Raw genomic sequence first — 18,666 nt, forward strand, 5'->3', positions numbered from 1 at the left:
TGAGTCCAATGCTTGGCAAATTTGAACTACTCCGTAATTCGTATTTTAGGCCACTTTATAGCAATCAAGTCCGTTCGTAACATAACTATGATACGAAATACTGAAACTGTTCGGCAATAATAAAATCATATAATTTGATTGTCTGATTAAAGACTGTGCGAGGGTAGCTAAATAAGGTTGGTTTTTGTTAATTACAAAATCCATTGTAAGATCTAAAAAAAGAAATCTTGAAGAATATAAGACCCTAGGACAACCCTGATATTAAGCAAAAAAATTAAGCAATTTTTCTAAGCGAATTAGGCAAATTTATATACCCTTAAAAAAATATACGGAATATAAGTATTCACCTTACTTTTAAGCCTGCCCATTTTTTGGCAACAGTCTATTTTATTGTCCTATAGGAAGCTCTCATATTATTGGCGGCATTCACTTCAAACACATTAATCAGTCTTCGATATAAATTACCGAAATAAGGCTTGAGTCAGCAATATATTTTTCCTGATATCTCAATTCTCGAAATGTACCATGTTTATAAAGCAGTTTTATTGGAAGTCTGCTTTAGATAGCGCCTAATGAGCTTGTTTGGTTGGAAGCTTTTTGTGTTTATAAGAATACATTATCAAAAACGTTCAATAGATTTATGACTTTATTAATATAGAACACGCTTCTTATATATACTGATTAAAATCATTTACACGATCGTGTCTCTTGTTTTAGTTAGAACAAGAGGTTGGCGAATGTTCCTTCAATGCACGAAATACAGTTTAAACATGCACGGTTAGAAATATCTCTAACACGACATATAAATAAGTTCTTGAAATTTATGTCTTTTTATCCTTTTTTTTTACATTTTTATATAATCTATTTTATTATTAAATTTCTTAGCTTGATATTTATAAAATACTAGCTGTGGAAGTATTCCACATTCCTGCGTGTTGTGTGAGTGTGTGTATGTATGTGTATGCATGCATGCATGTACAGATTTATGTATGCATGCATGTTCGTTCCACAGACCAGGATTATTTGTCGCTGAGCAGCAAACAAATTTCTACCAAGTGCTCTACTCCTCGATTCTCAATAATTCAAGTAGGCTCTGCAATTTTTCATGCTTAGCTTGTAATGTAGTCCTTTTTTGTTGGTTTTTTTGTTGATGTTTTTTTTTTATTTATATTTTGTTTTTTATATTTTTGTGTGCTTGTATGTATGTGTGTTTATATATATGGATGTATGTACATGTGTATATGTATATATGTATATATATATGTATGTACATGTGTATGTAGGAATGTGTGCAGTTATCCGGACATTTATTCATATATAAATGTACGCATGCATGCACGTTTGCATATATACAAAACAAACATGCATTTTCCACCGAGGAAGCTTGGATTCTACGAAAAGTGGGAAACACGTCTCAAATGATACTCCACTTCGAAGATCGTTGTTCTGTTCTTCTTGAGATTTAAAAAATTTGGCTTTTTATTTATTTATTTTTTGTTAGTTTTTAGAAATCTACATAAATATTGCATTTTTACACATGTTACACATGTTCGTAAGACTACACATTACTGCGAAAGCATGTTACTAATTATATATATTTATCAGATTCTATCAATGTGATTATAATTTAATTTTGAATTAGTTTAGTATTTGATACCAAAATGCATTATATTTATTTTTTTTTTTTAATGCTATTGATGGCCTCTTTAGAAGTACCAGCTCTCGTAGGTGCCTACCCAGGCTTGTACATAGGTATAAGACGGAAAGCGGTCGAGATATGCGCCCAAGCCTTGAGATCTTGCAATTTCATGATGCACCCAATGACCACCAATGCCTATTTCCAGGGTGGGTGTGTCAAACGTTGATGTCGTCTTCTAAAATGTATATAAACGGATCAGCAAGAAAGATCCATAAATTTGGGTAAACTAAACAAACCTCAACATCGATGGTGAACTCAAGGGCACTATTATCCAGACCATAGGAAAAGTACACAAAATGTGGCGGTGGCTCATTTTCCTTTATTAGCGTCTCATTGAAGGACCAATCCAGCAGCTTGGCATTGTTTTTTACATTCACAAAGATGGTCATGTGATCGGGACCATCCAAGGAAAAGTTAAATCGCCTTTGCGTTGAGCCATCCAACTCTGTGGTTTCCTGTAGAGTCAAAGTGGGATATGCCGTCGGTATCTGTGGCTGCTCGTTAACCGGTATCCATAGACTATATTCGCGGGCCTTATGCCAACGATGATTATATAATGGCATGCCACAGAACATTTCCTCCTCGCAGAACTCGCTGACTTTATGTGTCTGGCCGATTGTCTTGATTTCATCTACAAAAAAGTGGAAAAGATACAAGGTTTTCGAACCTACAGAATCTGGATATAGACATACCTTCGGCTATGCTGAGCCGTCGATCCTGAGGATAAACATAAATTCCACTCTCATCAGTGCGTGTCGTACCATCAGCATTATGCAGTATTCGATGTGCATACTACAAATTGATATAAATTATTATGTATGCCCCAGCTTTTAAAAGCTCAACTTACAATCAAGGAGTAGCGCTGCGCAGATGTCTTGGGTTGGTATGGAAAGCCTGCATCCGTGACTGCAATAATGATGAACAATATTGTGCCAGCCAGGAAGCACAGGACTATCGTTCTCGTCTTCCGGAAGAACATGATGAGTGGCACCTGAATCAAAGTCAAATTTTGTTTCTCTTCTGTTTCCAATATTGTTTCGAATTAAGTACTCACAATAAAGCCCGCAAACATGAGCGAAAACAACCACATTAGGATGGCCACGGTTAAATCCGGATTAGATGAGCCACCCGAACGACCCTGCATTGGTATCAGAGTCTTAAGTGCCACCGTGCAGATGTAGGTGAAGTAAGTGAAGGGTAGTATATGACAGATCATGACGGCAATGGCAAACCAATAAGCTGCATATAGGATAGTTAGGACTTAAAACATTTGACCAGTTAATAAGCTTAAAAACCTACCTTTGCGATGCCATTTGGTAACCAGATTCACAACCAGCGCCACAATATCGAACAGCACGCACAACATTATAAAATAGGCCGACCGTATGCTAATGGATGTCAGAACTATAATCAGAATAACTAAGCAAACGCAATGGGAGTGCATAAAGAGCTGTACACGAAATCCGAGGCTGAGCGGATCCCTTTTAGTCTTCTCCAGATAGAGGGCGGGCAAAATGCTCATTCCCACGATAATTGGAAACAAATATAGACCGATTATCAGCCACATCTCCGTAAACCAGCTCAGTGATCGATCAACAGCGTCCATGAAAACCGCCACCAAAAGAGCCAGGCCCGCAGCAAGAGCCAGAGAGACCAGCTGTATGCCTAATATAATACCAAATCGCATCAAAACGCCCGACAAGCTACAACCGGATCTGACGGACATGAAGTACACGGAGATGCCAATCGCCAGAAGCGCAACCACACTGACAATCACGTTTATAATAATGCTTGTGGTTGCTGTGTAGAAAATTATAAACCAGCCTAGGAAGTCATAGAAGACATTGTGACCCTCGGCGTGAGCCTGAAATTAGTAGTAGTAAAACAAGGACATGGAAATTTGCAAATCAAGTTGTCTGAAGAGATCAAACGTTTTTGGAACTGACTTACTTCAATGTCATCTAGTTCGGGAGCATTTGCCAGAGCCCTAGCCAAAGCCAGCACATTGTCGCCGGTGTGTTGGAAGGAGGCGCGTGGAAAGACATTCACTCGATCGAATTTGGTGTGATAGACATAGCCATTGAAAATGTAGGCCATGTCTAGGCCGGGAACACCGCCATAGTCGCGAAAGATGCGAAAATCAGTATCGGATGGTATCAAACCAGCCTGGAATATCTCTTCGCCCAATGTGTTGGCAAAGGGATGCGGCACCTGGCGATAGTATTTCATGAGCCAGGGATGATTGGGCCCCGATTGGAAAAGGATTTCGCGACCGCCGCTGCCTGCCGAGTCCAGATTGATCAGGGCTCTGCGTAAGATACAATCGATGTTCATGTTAGGATTAGCTAAAATCAAAGTGCACCCACTTGCAGTTCTTGGCCCACTTGTGCTGCGTAATAAAGGCGTGTGAGGCCTGCAGCGGATTCTCCTCGGCTCCATTGAATAGAAAGACAATGGGATGTGCCAGTGGCTCATCTGACTTGGCAATGACGCGCATCACCTCTAGCATGGTCACCACCATGGAGCCATCATCGCCAGCACCCGGACTCCCAGTCACAGAGTCATAGTGGCTATTGATCAGCAGATAGTTTTCATTCGTATTGCCCTTCTCGCTCAGCTTGACGACCACATTCTGTATGCCCTGGTACATGTTCACCATGGTCCAGTGCATGTAAGCGCCACTCGCCTGCTGCACATCGAGCTCGATCTCGAAGCGATCGTTCGCCTCCGCCTGCACCTTGGCCACTTCGTCCCTGAAGAACTGCACGGTGGTTACCTCATTGGCAATGCTGCCGACAACTCGTGGACCAATCCGTGTCAACTCAATGAGGGTATCCTCCGCGCGCTGTGCTATGAAATCTCGTGGATGAGACGCCTCATCGGTGCGTAACAGCGGCGTGGGCATGTGATTGATCTGGGTGTTGACCAGCGACAGGTAAATGACAAACCAGAAGCCAAAGAAGGCGGGTGCATAGTACCATTGCAGCTTCTTGGGCACCTCAAAGTCCACATCGATATGGTACTTGGAGTTGAACTGCACGAAAAGTGTAAAAACATTAATTTTTTATCGGTTATTATTAATTATTATATTGGAAGTGCCCAACTACTAGCTCTAAATGCTATTTATAGCTGTTATAATGGTCAAGCGGCGTTTCCCGACAGCCAGTCGGTATCTAATCGTCGGACGAGGGTGCACACTGATTGCCCGCAATGAGCGAAATTACCGTGCTAATTGCAAACTTCGGGGTTTACATGACACGCTCTACATTAAGGTCGGGTTCCTTTTATATGGTTATGGCAACAGGGTAAATTATTGGCCCCCTGGTTAGTCAATTGCACTCCTATTATCTTATAGGCATGCTGATAAGCGGCTCTTCTTCGAAATTTTAACATTTCATCAACTAGATTTCAGCTGAAGCGACTGGAACAATGGCTGACATTGAAATCTAAACACGTCGCGTGTTTCATACATGATTCATGTGGGCGTGTGGTCAACGTGCCCGAATACTTGTCTGATAATATTTAATTGCTGCAATAAATTGATTAGGTGCTGAACATCGCCAAACATTGGCAACAAGCAATACAAAAATAAATTTGCAAATCGTGCGGCCTCTTTGATCTATTCGCCATAGCCAAAGTAATCGGGGCTATCTAAGAAAATAACGATTAGTTGCACATTTTTTTTTTTTAGTTAATATAAGTCGACTTCGGCTTGGTCAGTGCGATAAGTTGGGATGTTGGGCACACGTTAAAAACGTGCCTAACACTTGAGTTAGCCAATTTGAAATTTTTCGTTTAGATTAGAGTTTAGAAGCAGTCGCAACGTGAAACTCAGTAGCCAGATCAATTTTCAGATAATCTCTTTTGTTTTCAACCAAATTCAAAATTTAGCTGCAAACAAAAGAGGCAAACACAAATTTTGGTTTGTTTTAAACAAAATGCAACTGAAAACATTTAAGAAAAAAAAATCGTACTACACAATTTTGTTACACTTCATTAAATTTAGGTCAGAAAATTTCTGTTTCGATATGCTCAAATTTTTTATATTTTTGCATTGTTATTTAAACTAGCTCTTTAACTCTACATATTCCAAATGCTTTGGCATTATTTCTAATTTGCAACTGCAAATAATTAAACACAAAGTCCACCAATATTGTAATTTACACTCAATTCGGTTGTTCATCATTTAAAATATCATTAAAGCAAACATCACGTTTTTCATCGTTTTGGAAAATTCATTGATTCTTATCACACATTTTAGTGTAAAACATTGTGCTCTTATTGTATTTTTCATGTTATTTCATTTTATACGTACACCCATTTTAATAATCTGTAAGATTTATACTGATGCTTATCCTTTGAGTATTTCAACACTACACAGCACTGACACTTCTAGACGATTCGGTGGATTGTTAAGATCGACCACGTCTTTCAGCCGTCACTGGAACTACCCAAATGAAGGTTTAAATCGCGCAACGCTCTTAAAATATGAGCACGGGGGACTTTAGGGAATGGCGCACGTCAGAGTTATCGTGAGGAATTCAATATCTAATGGTGATACGATAAACACGAGCAATTATTGTACCCTTCGAACACCGAACTCGGCTTGATTTTTGTCTTATTGGATGTTATTATCGCACTTGTTGTTACGGTAGTATTTAGACACCTGTGTAGTAGTCCATAATGTGTTACGATTATGGCTTGTTTTTTGTTCTTCTGGGTTGTTGTTCTTTTTTTATTTAACGGGTTTTATCTTTATGACGAAGAAATATGATATCTTTCTATTGGTACTCTTTCGCTTTGTTTTTAGCGGCATGGAACCTTAGAAGTTTTTGCAATTTACTCGTTTATCCATTTAATAACCAATTGGCAACATTAGATATCGGCATAGCCTATGAATACTGCATTTCACTAGCTCTGATGCCCTTATTAAGCGTCATCACGATGCCTCTCCCACTCACTGACTAACTGACTAGACTAAGTATCCAGACCTGGGCCCGAACCCAGATACATTCACAAACACAGCGACAGAGACATCGTGATAGGCAGCTGTTGTGCCTGGCTGGCTATGTCACTTGTCTCTGGCCTCTTGTTTGCTGTCTGTCTCTGGTCCCAGGTTTTGTAATGCTTGTTTCTATATAGACTTGACTAATTAATTTTTGCGCTGTTTGCCGTTGATTCCATTTCAGTTTATGTGTCATTCCATTTTTTTGTTTTCCCATATCTGTTTTCTCTGTTTCGAAAATGCGCGCTTTGTGCTTGGATTTCGGAATCGAGCAGAGCAACGAATTACTTTGATTTCACTTGATTAACAAATTGTTTTCGTTATTTAAATCATTTTGTTTAAATGCCTATTTGTGTGTGTGAGTCGACTGAGTTACGCCTGAATGCACTCAGCGCTGGGAAATTGACTCGCTGGCCGATGCTACCTGATCTGAAATTATGTCAGCTACTATTTTCGCGCTCGACTGCGCGACAGCAACGTCAAGTGGCAGCCACCCAGTTTTATTTTTAGCACTATGCCTAAATAAATCCCAACTTGTAAGAAATTGTTGCAGGGCTTTAAAAGTAATTAATTTCGGACTTAAGAGCTGTGAAAGACAACTACCATTCAGTCGAATAGTGAATTAAACACAGCGTATTTCTTCTTGTTTCTTTATTACTTGCCTACGTAGAACTGAACTCTCTACTGCTCGGAGCTGAAGAAAGAAAGGTCCGTTTCAATCTATATTTATAACAACAAAATATAAAATGTTGACCAAGCAAGCACAAATAACAGCTTGACACATATTCACAGAAATTTGTACAAATTATTATATTATTCTTGAACTCATATTACTCTTATTCCAAAAATATCAGCAATCATATTGCAAATGTTCGCAAGTTCACAAGCTCTCCTTTTACATTTATCAAGGTCGCATACACAAGATTGCCACAATCTGAAATACTGCTGAATGGCATAATGTAGCGCTGAATTATATGTGTGTACAGAAGTATATTCCCGAAATATATATTTGTGGTATACTATAGCATGAAAATTTTAAATTTTATTCAAATTGTGAGTTAAATAGGCGCTTTTACTTTTAATTTTGGGCAACATTCTTGCAAAATTTGTATCACACACAACCTATTTTGTAATCGTCTATTGTGTATGAGTTGAGCTCTGTGCGCATACTTACTAGCGTGAATGTGCCAATCGCATGCAAAATCTGAGCTCGACAATGTCTGAATTGTTGAGAGCATAGAAATCAAAGAGCATGTTTACTTGTACCTTAATCCAAAGCATTTGAGAACTTTATCGCCAAACACTTATCAATTATAGCGCCAATAATTATTAAATTGGCTTATTATTGGTGAAGTCACAGGCTTATCGGCCCGCCAGTATCTATGCGCTTGCGATTCGAATTGATATGGATTCGCGCGACCCTTCCTTAACAATGATAAACGCCGATCCGTACCTTTGAACTAGGCCCCGAGCGCCGCGATGTAAGTTCGAGGGGTGGAATATGTATTTGATGAATAAAAGGAATTAAGGAATAGCATCCCATTTTTAAATCAAATGTAGCCAAGATGAAATTAGCTTATCTAATTCTGAGCGCAATCCAATCATCGATCGATCGATCAGAAAAATAATTTATATCAGTTTTCGGCACAGGTAATGGGAAATTTTTACTATCGAGTTATTTCTTGAATAATAAAGTTTCAAATGAAAAAGTTAGTCTAATTATAAGACACTTGTTGTCAAAGATCAATCAAGCGATTTCTAAAAATGCCAAAATTTCCGTAGTTTTAAAAACTGATTAGGATATTGCAAAAAGCGAACGGAATTGCCCTCGTATCGTTAATTTGCTTGCTCGATTAATTCGATTATATGGGCTTATCATAAGCCAATGGTATGGCAGCTCTTGAGGCTCAACCACTTCAAATCCACGAATTCGGGAGTTGTGTATAAAATTACTGCCATTCGCTGGTCAAAAGTTTAGTACGCGAACCGACGGCACGCGTTCAAGTCCAGAGAAGCAGCTGGAACTCTTTCTCGACAGGATTGGGATTACGTTTTCGGTGCTAACATGTCGAAGTGCAGCGTTAACAATAACAATGCCAACAACGACAACGACAACAACATGATCATCAAGTGAGTTCGATGAGCACAACAAGTTCTCATTTACTCTTATATGTGGATCGTGCTGTGATCTCTTGCTCTTCGGCATGGTCGCTCTCTCCTGCGCGTCTCCTGCTGTGTATTCTCTGTGCCCGGCCAGACGTGCGGCGACCGCTGAAGGCGACAGTTGTGGTTGTTGTGCGTTTTGTGTGTCTCTTGTCTTTCGTGTTGTTCGTGTCAGCTGATGGCACATGTTGCCGCTGCTTTTGGCCGAGTTTAAGCATTTTGTCATCGCCTTTTTGAAAAGGCAACAAAACAAATTGAACAAAATTTACATATATTTAAATATATAAATATTCGTGTTTATTTTCGGCAAGTGTTCTGCTCATTAAAATTGCGCGAATGAATATAAAAAAACAAAAACAGTGAGTGCAAATCATAGAAAATAAGGATTATAGTTGACTTTAAAACTCGACTCGCAAACAATTGTGCTGAGTGTATTCAGTGTGCTGAGTGTACTCTTTATATTCAAACCATTTTGTTGGGCTTCTTGTGGTACCGCGAGGCACTTGGTTGCTTTCTTTCAACAGCCATAAACACAACCGCAACTTCCTTTTGGTCTTCTTCGTGTGCTTCTCTCTGGTGTGTATGTTTGTGTGTTTATGTGGCAAGTTGCAGAGCGTCAAGAGGCAGGTTATTGACTTCTTATGTTGCGGCCCTTGCGGCATATGTCGCACATGTAGCTTGCAGCTTGTAGCTGTAGCTGTTGCTCTTGCTGTTGCTGTATCTGTATCTGTCAGATACTGTGGATTGGGCTGTCTCTTCCGCTTCGTTTCTCTCGCCACAACCCAAACAAACGTTGTTGTTATTGTTGTTGTTGCGGCTGTTATTGTCACAGTTGATTGCCGTCGCCGCGCCGACTGTTTGGATTTTCTTCCCATTTAGATAGCCTTTAAATAGAATTTTTTTGAACCTCCCCCACACAACTCATTTGCATGGCTCTTCCATTCCAGTTTGTTTATTTGTTTTGTTTCAATTTAGCTGGGTGGGCGTGGCCACACACACTCACTCTTTTTGTTCAGCTCCGAAATAAAATTAACAATCATAATAAGAAGCAAAAATAAAAATAGCTAAGGCCGCAACTGATTAAAACACACTTGCATGCTAAATCGATTAAGAACACGTCCCAGCAACACTTGCTCTGCAAGCACACTAATGAACTACGAGTATTGTGAAACGAGTGTGCTCCACTTACACACACACCCCTCTGTCTGTCTGTCTGCATTGTGAATTTATTTTTTTTGCGTCTCGGTCTGACGGCCGCTTTTAATCGCCGCATCGCGGTTGGCCCCTGAGGGTCACGAGGCGCATTGCTATAAATGGGTCGCTGTCGAAGGGACCCCAATTGCATTTTGCATGCACTTTAATCATTAGCCACAAGTACAAATTGCCTTTTATTTGCTTCACTCTCAAAAACATACAACACTTTTCTGTTTATAGGCCATGCGGACTGTAACCATTTGGCCGAATTCTCTCGTTTTCTTTTATACAAATATTTTTCTTAGCCATGCGTCACAGTACAATTTTTCTTTGCACAAACTGCACTTAGAGGCTTTCTACGGGGCAGTCAAACGTTGCGTTTGTGTGAGTAAGTAAAGGTATGTGTATTAGTGATTTTGATTTTGAAGTCAAAGCTCAACTTAGCTTGCCTGAGTTTTTCAAGCCTCAGCGTCTGTGTAAAGTGTGCGTGAGCCCAAACTATCTGAATCTTAAGTCATTTGGGGGTTACTATAAGATATCTGACACAGTCTGGCATTGTTTTACAGGGTATTGAAGATGCAATCCTTCAACTATGTTTGTCAAGTTCTCATATACACACAGATAACTCATGCGAACGGCATAGAGCACATCATTAAACTTAAATATTATGCGCCGGTTTCGCTATAAATAAAAACGAAATATCGCATTAAAATTTACAAAATGTGTCCCGTTTAATTTACGGCTGTTTCGCATTGCCTATGTCTAGAATTAGTTTGAATATTTGTTGAACGTTTGATGAAATTTAATTTGCTATTTTCCAAATAGCAAATCATCAGCTGTCCAGATGAGAAATTAAATATTTTTTTAATGTTTCTGGGCCAACACATGTCGTCCTATGCATTGCGATTCACGCTGGTGACGAAACTGAAATAAACTATGACAAAATCGATCTAAAGATGAGTTCACCAAAACAAAAATGCGCAACAGAAGAGCGTCTAGCCTGGGTAGCCTTATCATTTCTATGTATTTCAGTTAAGATTGTTTACTTAGCACGAAGTACTTGAACTCTCCCCATGCTTACTGCGCCAGTTACCAATATCTTATTAAAGTTGGACAAGTTCATTGATGAATCTGTTTTGATAATTCATTTGACTATCTGACAGTTGTTTCCGTCACGCCCTTTCGATCAAAGTGAGTACTTGTGAGTGATTCGCATAATCGCGTAATATATCACGAATGTATCATGCTGTCAGCTTTGAATTGAGTCCACTTGAGAGCCACAAGCACCGACAATGCTGTTCAGCCACTTGATTACCATCATGCTCACATTTTTTGGGTTGCGGAAATGGATGGCTTCTAAAGACCTATAACAGCTCCTAATTACTTAAACGCCACCCTTTCCATGAGGCTGATAATGACTGTGGCTTATTCATTTTCAATGGTCAGCACTCGTCAGTCAATTGAGTCAATTGTGGTGGCACGATGGGGTTGTGTTATGTTCACACTCATTGTTCTTTATTCATTATTCATTTTAGCGAAAAGATGAACTCCAAATATGAGAACATGAAAATCATCTACAATCGCAGCAAAATTGGCTGGTATTGGGCGCCGCTCTTTGTGGCCTTTTGGTTTCTGCTCTTTTATTTGGTGGTGGTGCCCAGTTTCCATCGAATGCCACCGCAGAAGACGCTGCAGGATGAGCTGCAGCAGCCGGGCCAGTTTATTGGAGAGCGTGCGGAGGGTACTCTGCTAAAGCTGTCAAAGATCGGTCCGAAAGTGGTGGGCAGTGCGGCGAATGAGCAGGTCGCTGTCCAGTTCCTGCTCAGCGAGATCAGTGAGATCATTGACGGCGCTCGCACCGATCTGTACGACATTGAGAAGGATGTACAGATAGCCTCCGGCAATTACCTGCTCTGGTCCATGGTGAACGTCTATCAGAGCATCCAAAATGTGGTTGTAAAGCTCTCACCCAAAAATGCAACCAGCGAGGCCGCTTTGCTAATCAACAGTCACTTTGATTCGGTGCCCGGCAGCTCTGGTGCCGGTGACTCTGGCATGATGTGCGTCATCATGCTGGAGGTGCTGCGTGTGATAACGAAATATGAGACTCCACTCACCTATACGCTCATCTTTCTGTTCAACGGCGCCGAGGAGAATCCTCTCCAGGGCTCGCACGCGTTCATCACGCAGCATCCCTGGGCTCATAATGTGCGGTAAGCTTACAATCAGAAAGTTTTCTCAAATTTAAATCTAATTCCTAGTTTCTTTTTAAACCATTTTATAGCGCTGTGGTCAATCTAGATTCAGCTGGCAGTGGAGGTCGGGAGATACTGTTTCAGTCTGGACCCGATCATCCTTGGCTAATGAAGGTACCTAATCAACTATTATGATTGTTTTATTTACCCTTAATTAATTGAACAACTTGGTCCAGTACTATGGCAATCACATCACGCATCCTTTCGCTTCAACAATCGGCGAGGAACTGTTTCAAAATGGTTTCATACCCTCAGAGACTGATTATCGCATATTCCGCGACTATGGCAAAATACCTGGTAAAGCAAAGGATCACAGATGCGCCAATGTGAACTTACTCTAATGCTTCTTCTTGTTTCTCCAGGTCTCGATATGGCGCATACATCAAATGGCTTTGTATATCATACGAAATACGATCGCTTCAATCTGATACCTCGGCGCACCTATCAGCTGACCGGAGAAAATCTGCTGGGTCTGATCAAAGCCCTGGCGAATGCGCCCGAGTTGGAAGATCCAGCGGTATGTCTTAGAACATATCTTGTTAATATAATTTATCTATAATAATCTTATACTTTTCTCAGAAATATGCCGAAGGCCACATGATATTCTTTGATGTGTTGGGCTGGTTTTTCGTCTGTTATCCGGACTATGTTGGCGTTATTATCAACATTTGTATCTGCGTACTGGTGCTCATTACGATCGTCGCCTATATTTGGAGTATGGCCAGCAATACGGGCATGTTCAGACGTCGCATATTTGCTAAGTTTGGAATTTTGGCTGCACTTCAGCTCTGCGGTGTCTGCTTGAGTGTGGGCTTCGCTTTTTGTATAGCTCTTTTCCTGGATGCCGTGGGTTTGTCCATGGCCTGGTTTTCACAGACTTGGATGATCTTTGGCTTGTACTTCTGCCCCATGTTCTTTGGCTTGGGCATACTGCCTGCCATCTACTTCAGTCGCACCAAGGAGGTGAGTTTTTTTAGCTTCATTTGCGTATTATTTATTGAACTTTTTATTGTTTTATTATTTCTAGCATGGTCTACCACTTGCGTATGGCATTCAGCTTCTGATGCACTCGCATTGCTTAATATTGACTGTGATTACTATCATAATGATATCCTTTAACATACGTTCGGCCTTCAGTCTGCTCATCTGCATTGGCTTCTACACGCTCTCAGTTCTGCTCAACATGGCCACATGTGCACATAAAACAAGTGTGTTGTTTATTGTCCCATAACGATTTGTCGATTTAATAAGCAACCATCTATTCTTACAGATTTCATGTGGCTCATACCTCACTGTATTTGCCAAATCCTGCCCTTCATGTTTTACACATATTGCTGTTATGCCTTTTATGTTGTATTCGTTCCGATGCAAGGACGCGAAAGCGGCACGAATCCGGAAATACTTATTGGTGGCTTTACGGCCCTGTTTTGTTTGCTGCTATCTCCATTCCTAATACCCTTGTTTTGCCTGTTCCGCAAATCCAAGACCATCATCTCGCTTTTTGGCATCTGTACGATACTCTTTATTATCCTGGCTGCCACGCCCGTGGCGTTCCCGTATGTGGAGAAGACAGCAGTTCAGCGATTCTTTGCTGTGGTAATGCATTGCGCATAGTTCATCCTTAGAGTTTATTCTCATTGCCTTATTTCACTTCAAACTTTCAGCATACGACGCGCACCTTCCACAACGCAGATGCCGCCAGCTCAGTCAATCACACCGATGCCGGTTATTATGTGATGCCAATGGATCGGCATCCCAACTCGCTGGATGATATACTCTTTGATGAAAGCAACTTTACAAAAGCTGATCGTAGCGCGTGTGAAACGGAAATTATGTGCGGGTTTCCCATTTACAGCTCGCGTTGGCTGAAAGCAATGTAAGTCACAAAGATTACATTAAGTTTTTATGCCATAATTATAACCTGTTGATCTTTACAGAGACAATAGCTTTTGGGTGCCTGGTCCCGAGCCAAACAAGGATTATTTGCCCACGTTAAGAATAATAAACAAAGAGAGCACTTCGTCGACTAACGTAATGTTCACATTAGAAGTTTCTGGGCCGGATCATGCAAGCATATTTATCGATCCAATAAATAATGCCAAACTGGTGGATTGGACCTTCACCAAGGAGCCGTTGGAAAAGTCATTGTCGCCGCCTCACTACGTTTATTGGTCCTATGCCTTAGATCCTACACCCTTGCGCTTTAATTTGGAATTTGAGGTAAGCTTTGCTCAAATGCTATCCTCTTCTTCAGAGTTGAATTTAAGTTTTTTTAAATCTGTTCTAACAGCGCGAAAGCACCAATTGGTCCGGAGCAACGTTCAAAATCGCCATAATGGGCCATAGAATACACGATGATATGTTTATAGAGGAAGACTTTCGAGAGTTTTTGGCCAGGTTTCCCGCTTGGGCGCATGTCAACTCATGGATTGGTTCCTACAATAGTTGGCAACTCTAAGAGCTGCTAAAATGTTTAATTTAACATTAGATATTCAAAACTCACTACTCATAGTTCGGAAATCTGAACTGTTGTTAAGTTTTCGTATTCATCCATACTCTAAACACAAATTCACACATGATACTCGCACAGGCGGACATCCAGCGAACAAAAGTTGTATTTAAATTAAAAAAATATAGAATTTAATTGAAATTAACTCCTAACGAAACGATTAGCTCATAATTGTGTTAAAATATATTTTAAATAATTTATTAAGTTACAGATATTTGTAAACTATTCGTTTGTAGCTTTTAAAAAATCCAACTCTCATACGAGGCAAACCAATCGGTAGTATATGTCCAGGCCGGAAAGGTGCTAAGAAACTCCTTAAACTCGCTCGTGTAATACTCCGGATGGTAAAGGAAATGTACACTCACAGCCAGCTTGAAGTACGGTCCATCTGTATTGGCTGCATCGTGCTCAAACTCCAGCCAGAAATTATAGGGCTCCTCAACCATGGAGGAGACATGGTATATGAAATATGGTGCAGTATGGCCATCCACCAAAACGGTTTCGTCGAACGACCAGTTTGTAATCTTCACGTTCTCCATGGGATCAACGTACATGACAATGCGATCACCAGCCTTTAAACTGAACTCGTAACGCTTTTTGTTCTGGCTAATAGACTGTCTTGATATCTCAGTGAGCTCTGTGACAACTGGAAACACTGGCGCCGTACTGTAGATCCAACGAGCTGAATCCCTAAAAGCAATATAATGGAGATCAGTTGAGATTATACCAAATTAACGTTTCGGACGTACTTCCAATTCAACCAACGTCCACTGTATAGCGGTAGACTGCAATAGGGCTCTGAAGCACAGTTATCCGCGAGCCAGCTCTCGGGTTCAACGTTCTTAAGCGTTGTATCATAAAGTTCTGAGTATCGAGTATCAACGGGTTGTATATAGAATCCAGTTTCTTGTGTTATACTATTATCCGCATTGTGCAGTGTGCGTTGCGTGTGCTAAATGAAACTTTGGATTACGATGGATCTGGAGTCAATAGAAAAGGATCTTACCAGAACATAGTAGCGCTGTGCGGCAAGATCCTCCTTGAAAGGGAAGCCCACAGGCGTGGCGGCTAATATAATGAATATAATGGTTAGTACTCCAAACATTGAGATAAAGATCTTCGATTTGCGGAATTTGTTTAAAATTGGTATCTGGAAATCGAAGATTTGATATATGCACAGCTATAATATTATTTTTCCTTTAGGACATACTATGAATCCAGCAAAATGCATCGTCATCAGGGCGATGAAGATTGCAATCAGCATATCTGGTTTGCTATCAGGCCCATCGCGTCCCTGCATGGGTACGAATACCAGCAAAATTACATAGTTCAAATAGGTGTAGAAGAAGAAAGGCAACAGCTGGAAAACCAAATGTACCGACATAAAGTAGCTCTCTGCAAAAGAAGAATATATACCAATTAGCTGAATACATCAAATGTTGGATGAGGCACTTACTCTTAATGGTCACCTTAAGGATCAGCTGCACAATGATAGAGATGGTGTAGAAGGACAAACCTATCATGGGAAAGAAGGCTGAACGTATGCCCAGGCCTGTCAGGAGCAGGCAAAGGAACACAATTAAAATGCAATGAGCATGCATAAAGCAGGCAATGGTCTGGTTGAGCTTCATGTTCGTTTTGTGCTTGGTCCAGCCTATGTAAAAGGCAGGCAGCAAGCCCAGTCCAAAGAACATGGGGCAGAAATACAAGCCGAATGTCATCCAAATGCTGTAGTACCAGGACTCTCCAAGGCCAACGCCATGCATGAAAACAGCCACGAGTATGGTCAATCCCCAGGCTATAATCACTGCACCCAACTGTACCAGAAAGATAATGCCAAAACGCACGGCCACAGCCTTCGGTGCATCCGCGTCATTGCTCTTGGTCATAAAGTAAACGGAGAGGCCAATGCAAATTAGAGCAGCCACAGAAACAACAATATTAATGGCAATGCTGGCCGATTCCGTATAGACGATAATGAACCAGCCGAGGTAGTCGAAGAAGACAGCGTGTCCCTCCTCGTGGGCAGAGGTATCATCGAGCTCAGGAGCATTTGCCAGCGCCCAGGTCAAGGCCAAAACATTATCGCCCGTGGTCTGATAAGTACCGCGCGCCAGGTTCTTAAAGTTGTCGTATGTGGTGTGGTAGACATATCCATTGAGGGCGTGCGCCATATCCAAGCCGGGGACATTGCCATAGTCGCGGAATATGCGAAAGTCCGTATCGGATGGTATAAAGTTATTCTGGAACAGCTCCTCGGCTAGTGTTATGGAGAAGGGATGTGGAGCATACTTCTGATAGTAATTCATGAGCCACGGATGATTGGGTCCCGTTTGAAACAACACCTCGCGACCACCTGAGCCCGTCGAGTCCAGATTGATAAGCGCTCTAAAACAAATGACAGATTCAAGATTTATAAAATTCAAGAAAAGCGTGAGTCTACGCACTTGCAATTGGCTGCCCATCTGTGCTTTGTGATAAAACCATGAGCGCCCATCATGCTCGCCTCCTCGGCGCCATTGAAAAGAAAGACCACAGCATGAGCCAGTGGCCTTTCGGAGCGTGCGATTACGCGCAGTGTTTCCAGCATTATGACCACCATGATGCCATCGTCACCTGCCGCCGGCGTTTTCACCTCTGAATCGTAATGTGAGTTAACCAACAAATAGTTGTCATTGGGACTATCTTTTCTTGAGATCCGGACCACAACATTGGACACATTGTCGTAGCTGGCGGCCGTATCCCACAAGTAGAAGTTGCCCGAGGAGTACTGCACCTCCGAAACGATATCATATAGATCGCTGCGCGACTGATCCACAATTTTTTGCACCTCGCGCAGCACAAAATTAACGACATGCACCTCATTATTTATCGATCCAGTCATTTTGTTTCCAATCGACGAATACTCGGCCAACTGAATCTTGGCACGCTCGCCTATAAACTCGTCCGGGTGATTGGCCTCATCTCGAACATAGATCATTTTCGGATAGGAGAAAAAGCTTGGTATGACGGTCACATAGAAAAGTGTAAACCAGATTACACAAAAGATGGGCGCCCCATACCAAGGCCACTTTCCGCCGCCTTTATTCGACGACTTCTCAGTTGTGATGTCAATGCTGGAGAATGACATCTGTGAAAGGGTAAGCAGCACATTAAAAATATCTTATTCTGAAAAAAAAACCCCTAGCTAATCTATCAATACTTAGAATTACAAACATTATCATATCGATTACCATGGCCATAAGGCTTGCAATGTAAGCAATTCTTTTGTAATGAACTACATTTATTATTTCTGAAATTTCAGTTGTTGCATTTAAGAAATTCATTCGAAGTCTTTCTAGAGAACTGATATTGTGAGATTTGACAATTCTGCACGTTCTTATGTTTTTATTTGGTTAAATCTAGTTCAATTTTTATTTCAAAATTACTTTTTTTCATTTTTACTATATATTTAATTGATTTGGAACATTACCTTTATTGATGACCTTTAGTTAGTCTTTTGGACTGAGCACAAGAAATTTGACCGCGCCACAATACTTGAGTTGGAAAACTGACACAGTTAACCAAATGTAAAGCAAAAATTTAGGCTATATGCCACTAAGTTGGGGCTTATCGCCGATAATGTCTCACAGATTACGATTTGGCGATAGCATGCGGCAACTTGGCGGGTTTATGGTTTGATGACCAGCGGTTAGATTAAGCTTTATGTCGGCATATATCTTATTACCGCAAGGTAAATAAACATTTATAACAATGATGCTTACCTTAAAAAAAAAAATATTTAAAAAAAACCCGAAAACAATAACTATAAATCGAAAAGAACAGTTTTAACAACACAGTA

General features: G+C 40.8%; 3 protein-coding genes across 4 annotated transcripts; 1 reads left to right on the plus strand and 2 right to left on the minus strand.

Moving 5' to 3' along the window:
• Window positions 1-1,485: 1,485 nt before the first annotated feature.
• On the minus strand, window positions 1,486-9,969 carry LOC115760604 (endoplasmic reticulum metallopeptidase 1). Of its 2 annotated transcripts, none has more exons than XM_030702046.1 (9): window positions 9,959-9,969; window positions 4,066-4,733; window positions 3,650-4,007; window positions 2,999-3,563; window positions 2,754-2,938; window positions 2,547-2,690; window positions 2,392-2,491; window positions 1,936-2,330; window positions 1,486-1,874 (listed from the first exon to the last, which is right to left on the minus strand). In XM_030702046.1, exons 1-9 carry the CDS (start codon window positions 9,962-9,964, stop codon window positions 1,707-1,709), a joined length of 2,589 nt encoding a protein of 862 aa, XP_030557906.1. In that variant the 5' UTR covers window positions 9,965-9,969; the 3' UTR covers window positions 1,486-1,706. The 2 variants fall into 2 exon arrangements, with proteins under 2 accessions (XP_030557906.1, XP_030557905.1); XM_030702045.1 differs by lacking the exon at window positions 9,959-9,969 and adding an exon at window positions 6,015-6,632.
• Window positions 8,981-14,999, plus strand: LOC115760603 (endoplasmic reticulum metallopeptidase 1). Its single transcript, XM_030702044.1, has 11 exons — window positions 8,981-9,226; window positions 11,597-12,274; window positions 12,346-12,430; window positions 12,493-12,613; window positions 12,679-12,833; window positions 12,896-13,279; window positions 13,344-13,524; window positions 13,587-13,912; window positions 13,981-14,192; window positions 14,254-14,536; window positions 14,607-14,999. Exons 1-11 carry the CDS (start codon window positions 9,204-9,206, stop codon window positions 14,772-14,774), a joined length of 2,616 nt encoding a protein of 871 aa, XP_030557904.1. The 5' UTR covers window positions 8,981-9,203; the 3' UTR covers window positions 14,775-14,999.
• Window positions 15,000-15,064: 65 nt separating this feature from the next.
• LOC115760694 (endoplasmic reticulum metallopeptidase 1) lies at window positions 15,065-18,358 on the minus strand. Its single transcript, XM_030702158.1, has 7 exons — window positions 18,298-18,358; window positions 17,273-17,955; window positions 16,282-17,213; window positions 16,036-16,220; window positions 15,832-15,975; window positions 15,575-15,777; window positions 15,065-15,515 (listed from the first exon to the last, which is right to left on the minus strand). The coding sequence occupies exons 2-7, from the start codon at window positions 17,953-17,955 to the stop codon at window positions 15,065-15,067; spliced, it is 2,598 nt and encodes an 865-aa protein (XP_030558018.1). The 5' UTR covers window positions 18,298-18,358.
• Between the last annotated feature and the right edge of the window lie 308 nt (window positions 18,359-18,666).

The sequence above is a fragment of the Drosophila novamexicana genome, unplaced genomic scaffold (assembly GCF_003285875.2).
Source record: "Drosophila novamexicana strain 15010-1031.04,08,12 unplaced genomic scaffold, DnovRS2.1 tig00000462-arrow-pilon, whole genome shotgun sequence".
Lineage (NCBI taxonomy): Eukaryota > Metazoa > Arthropoda > Insecta > Diptera > Drosophilidae > Drosophila > Drosophila novamexicana.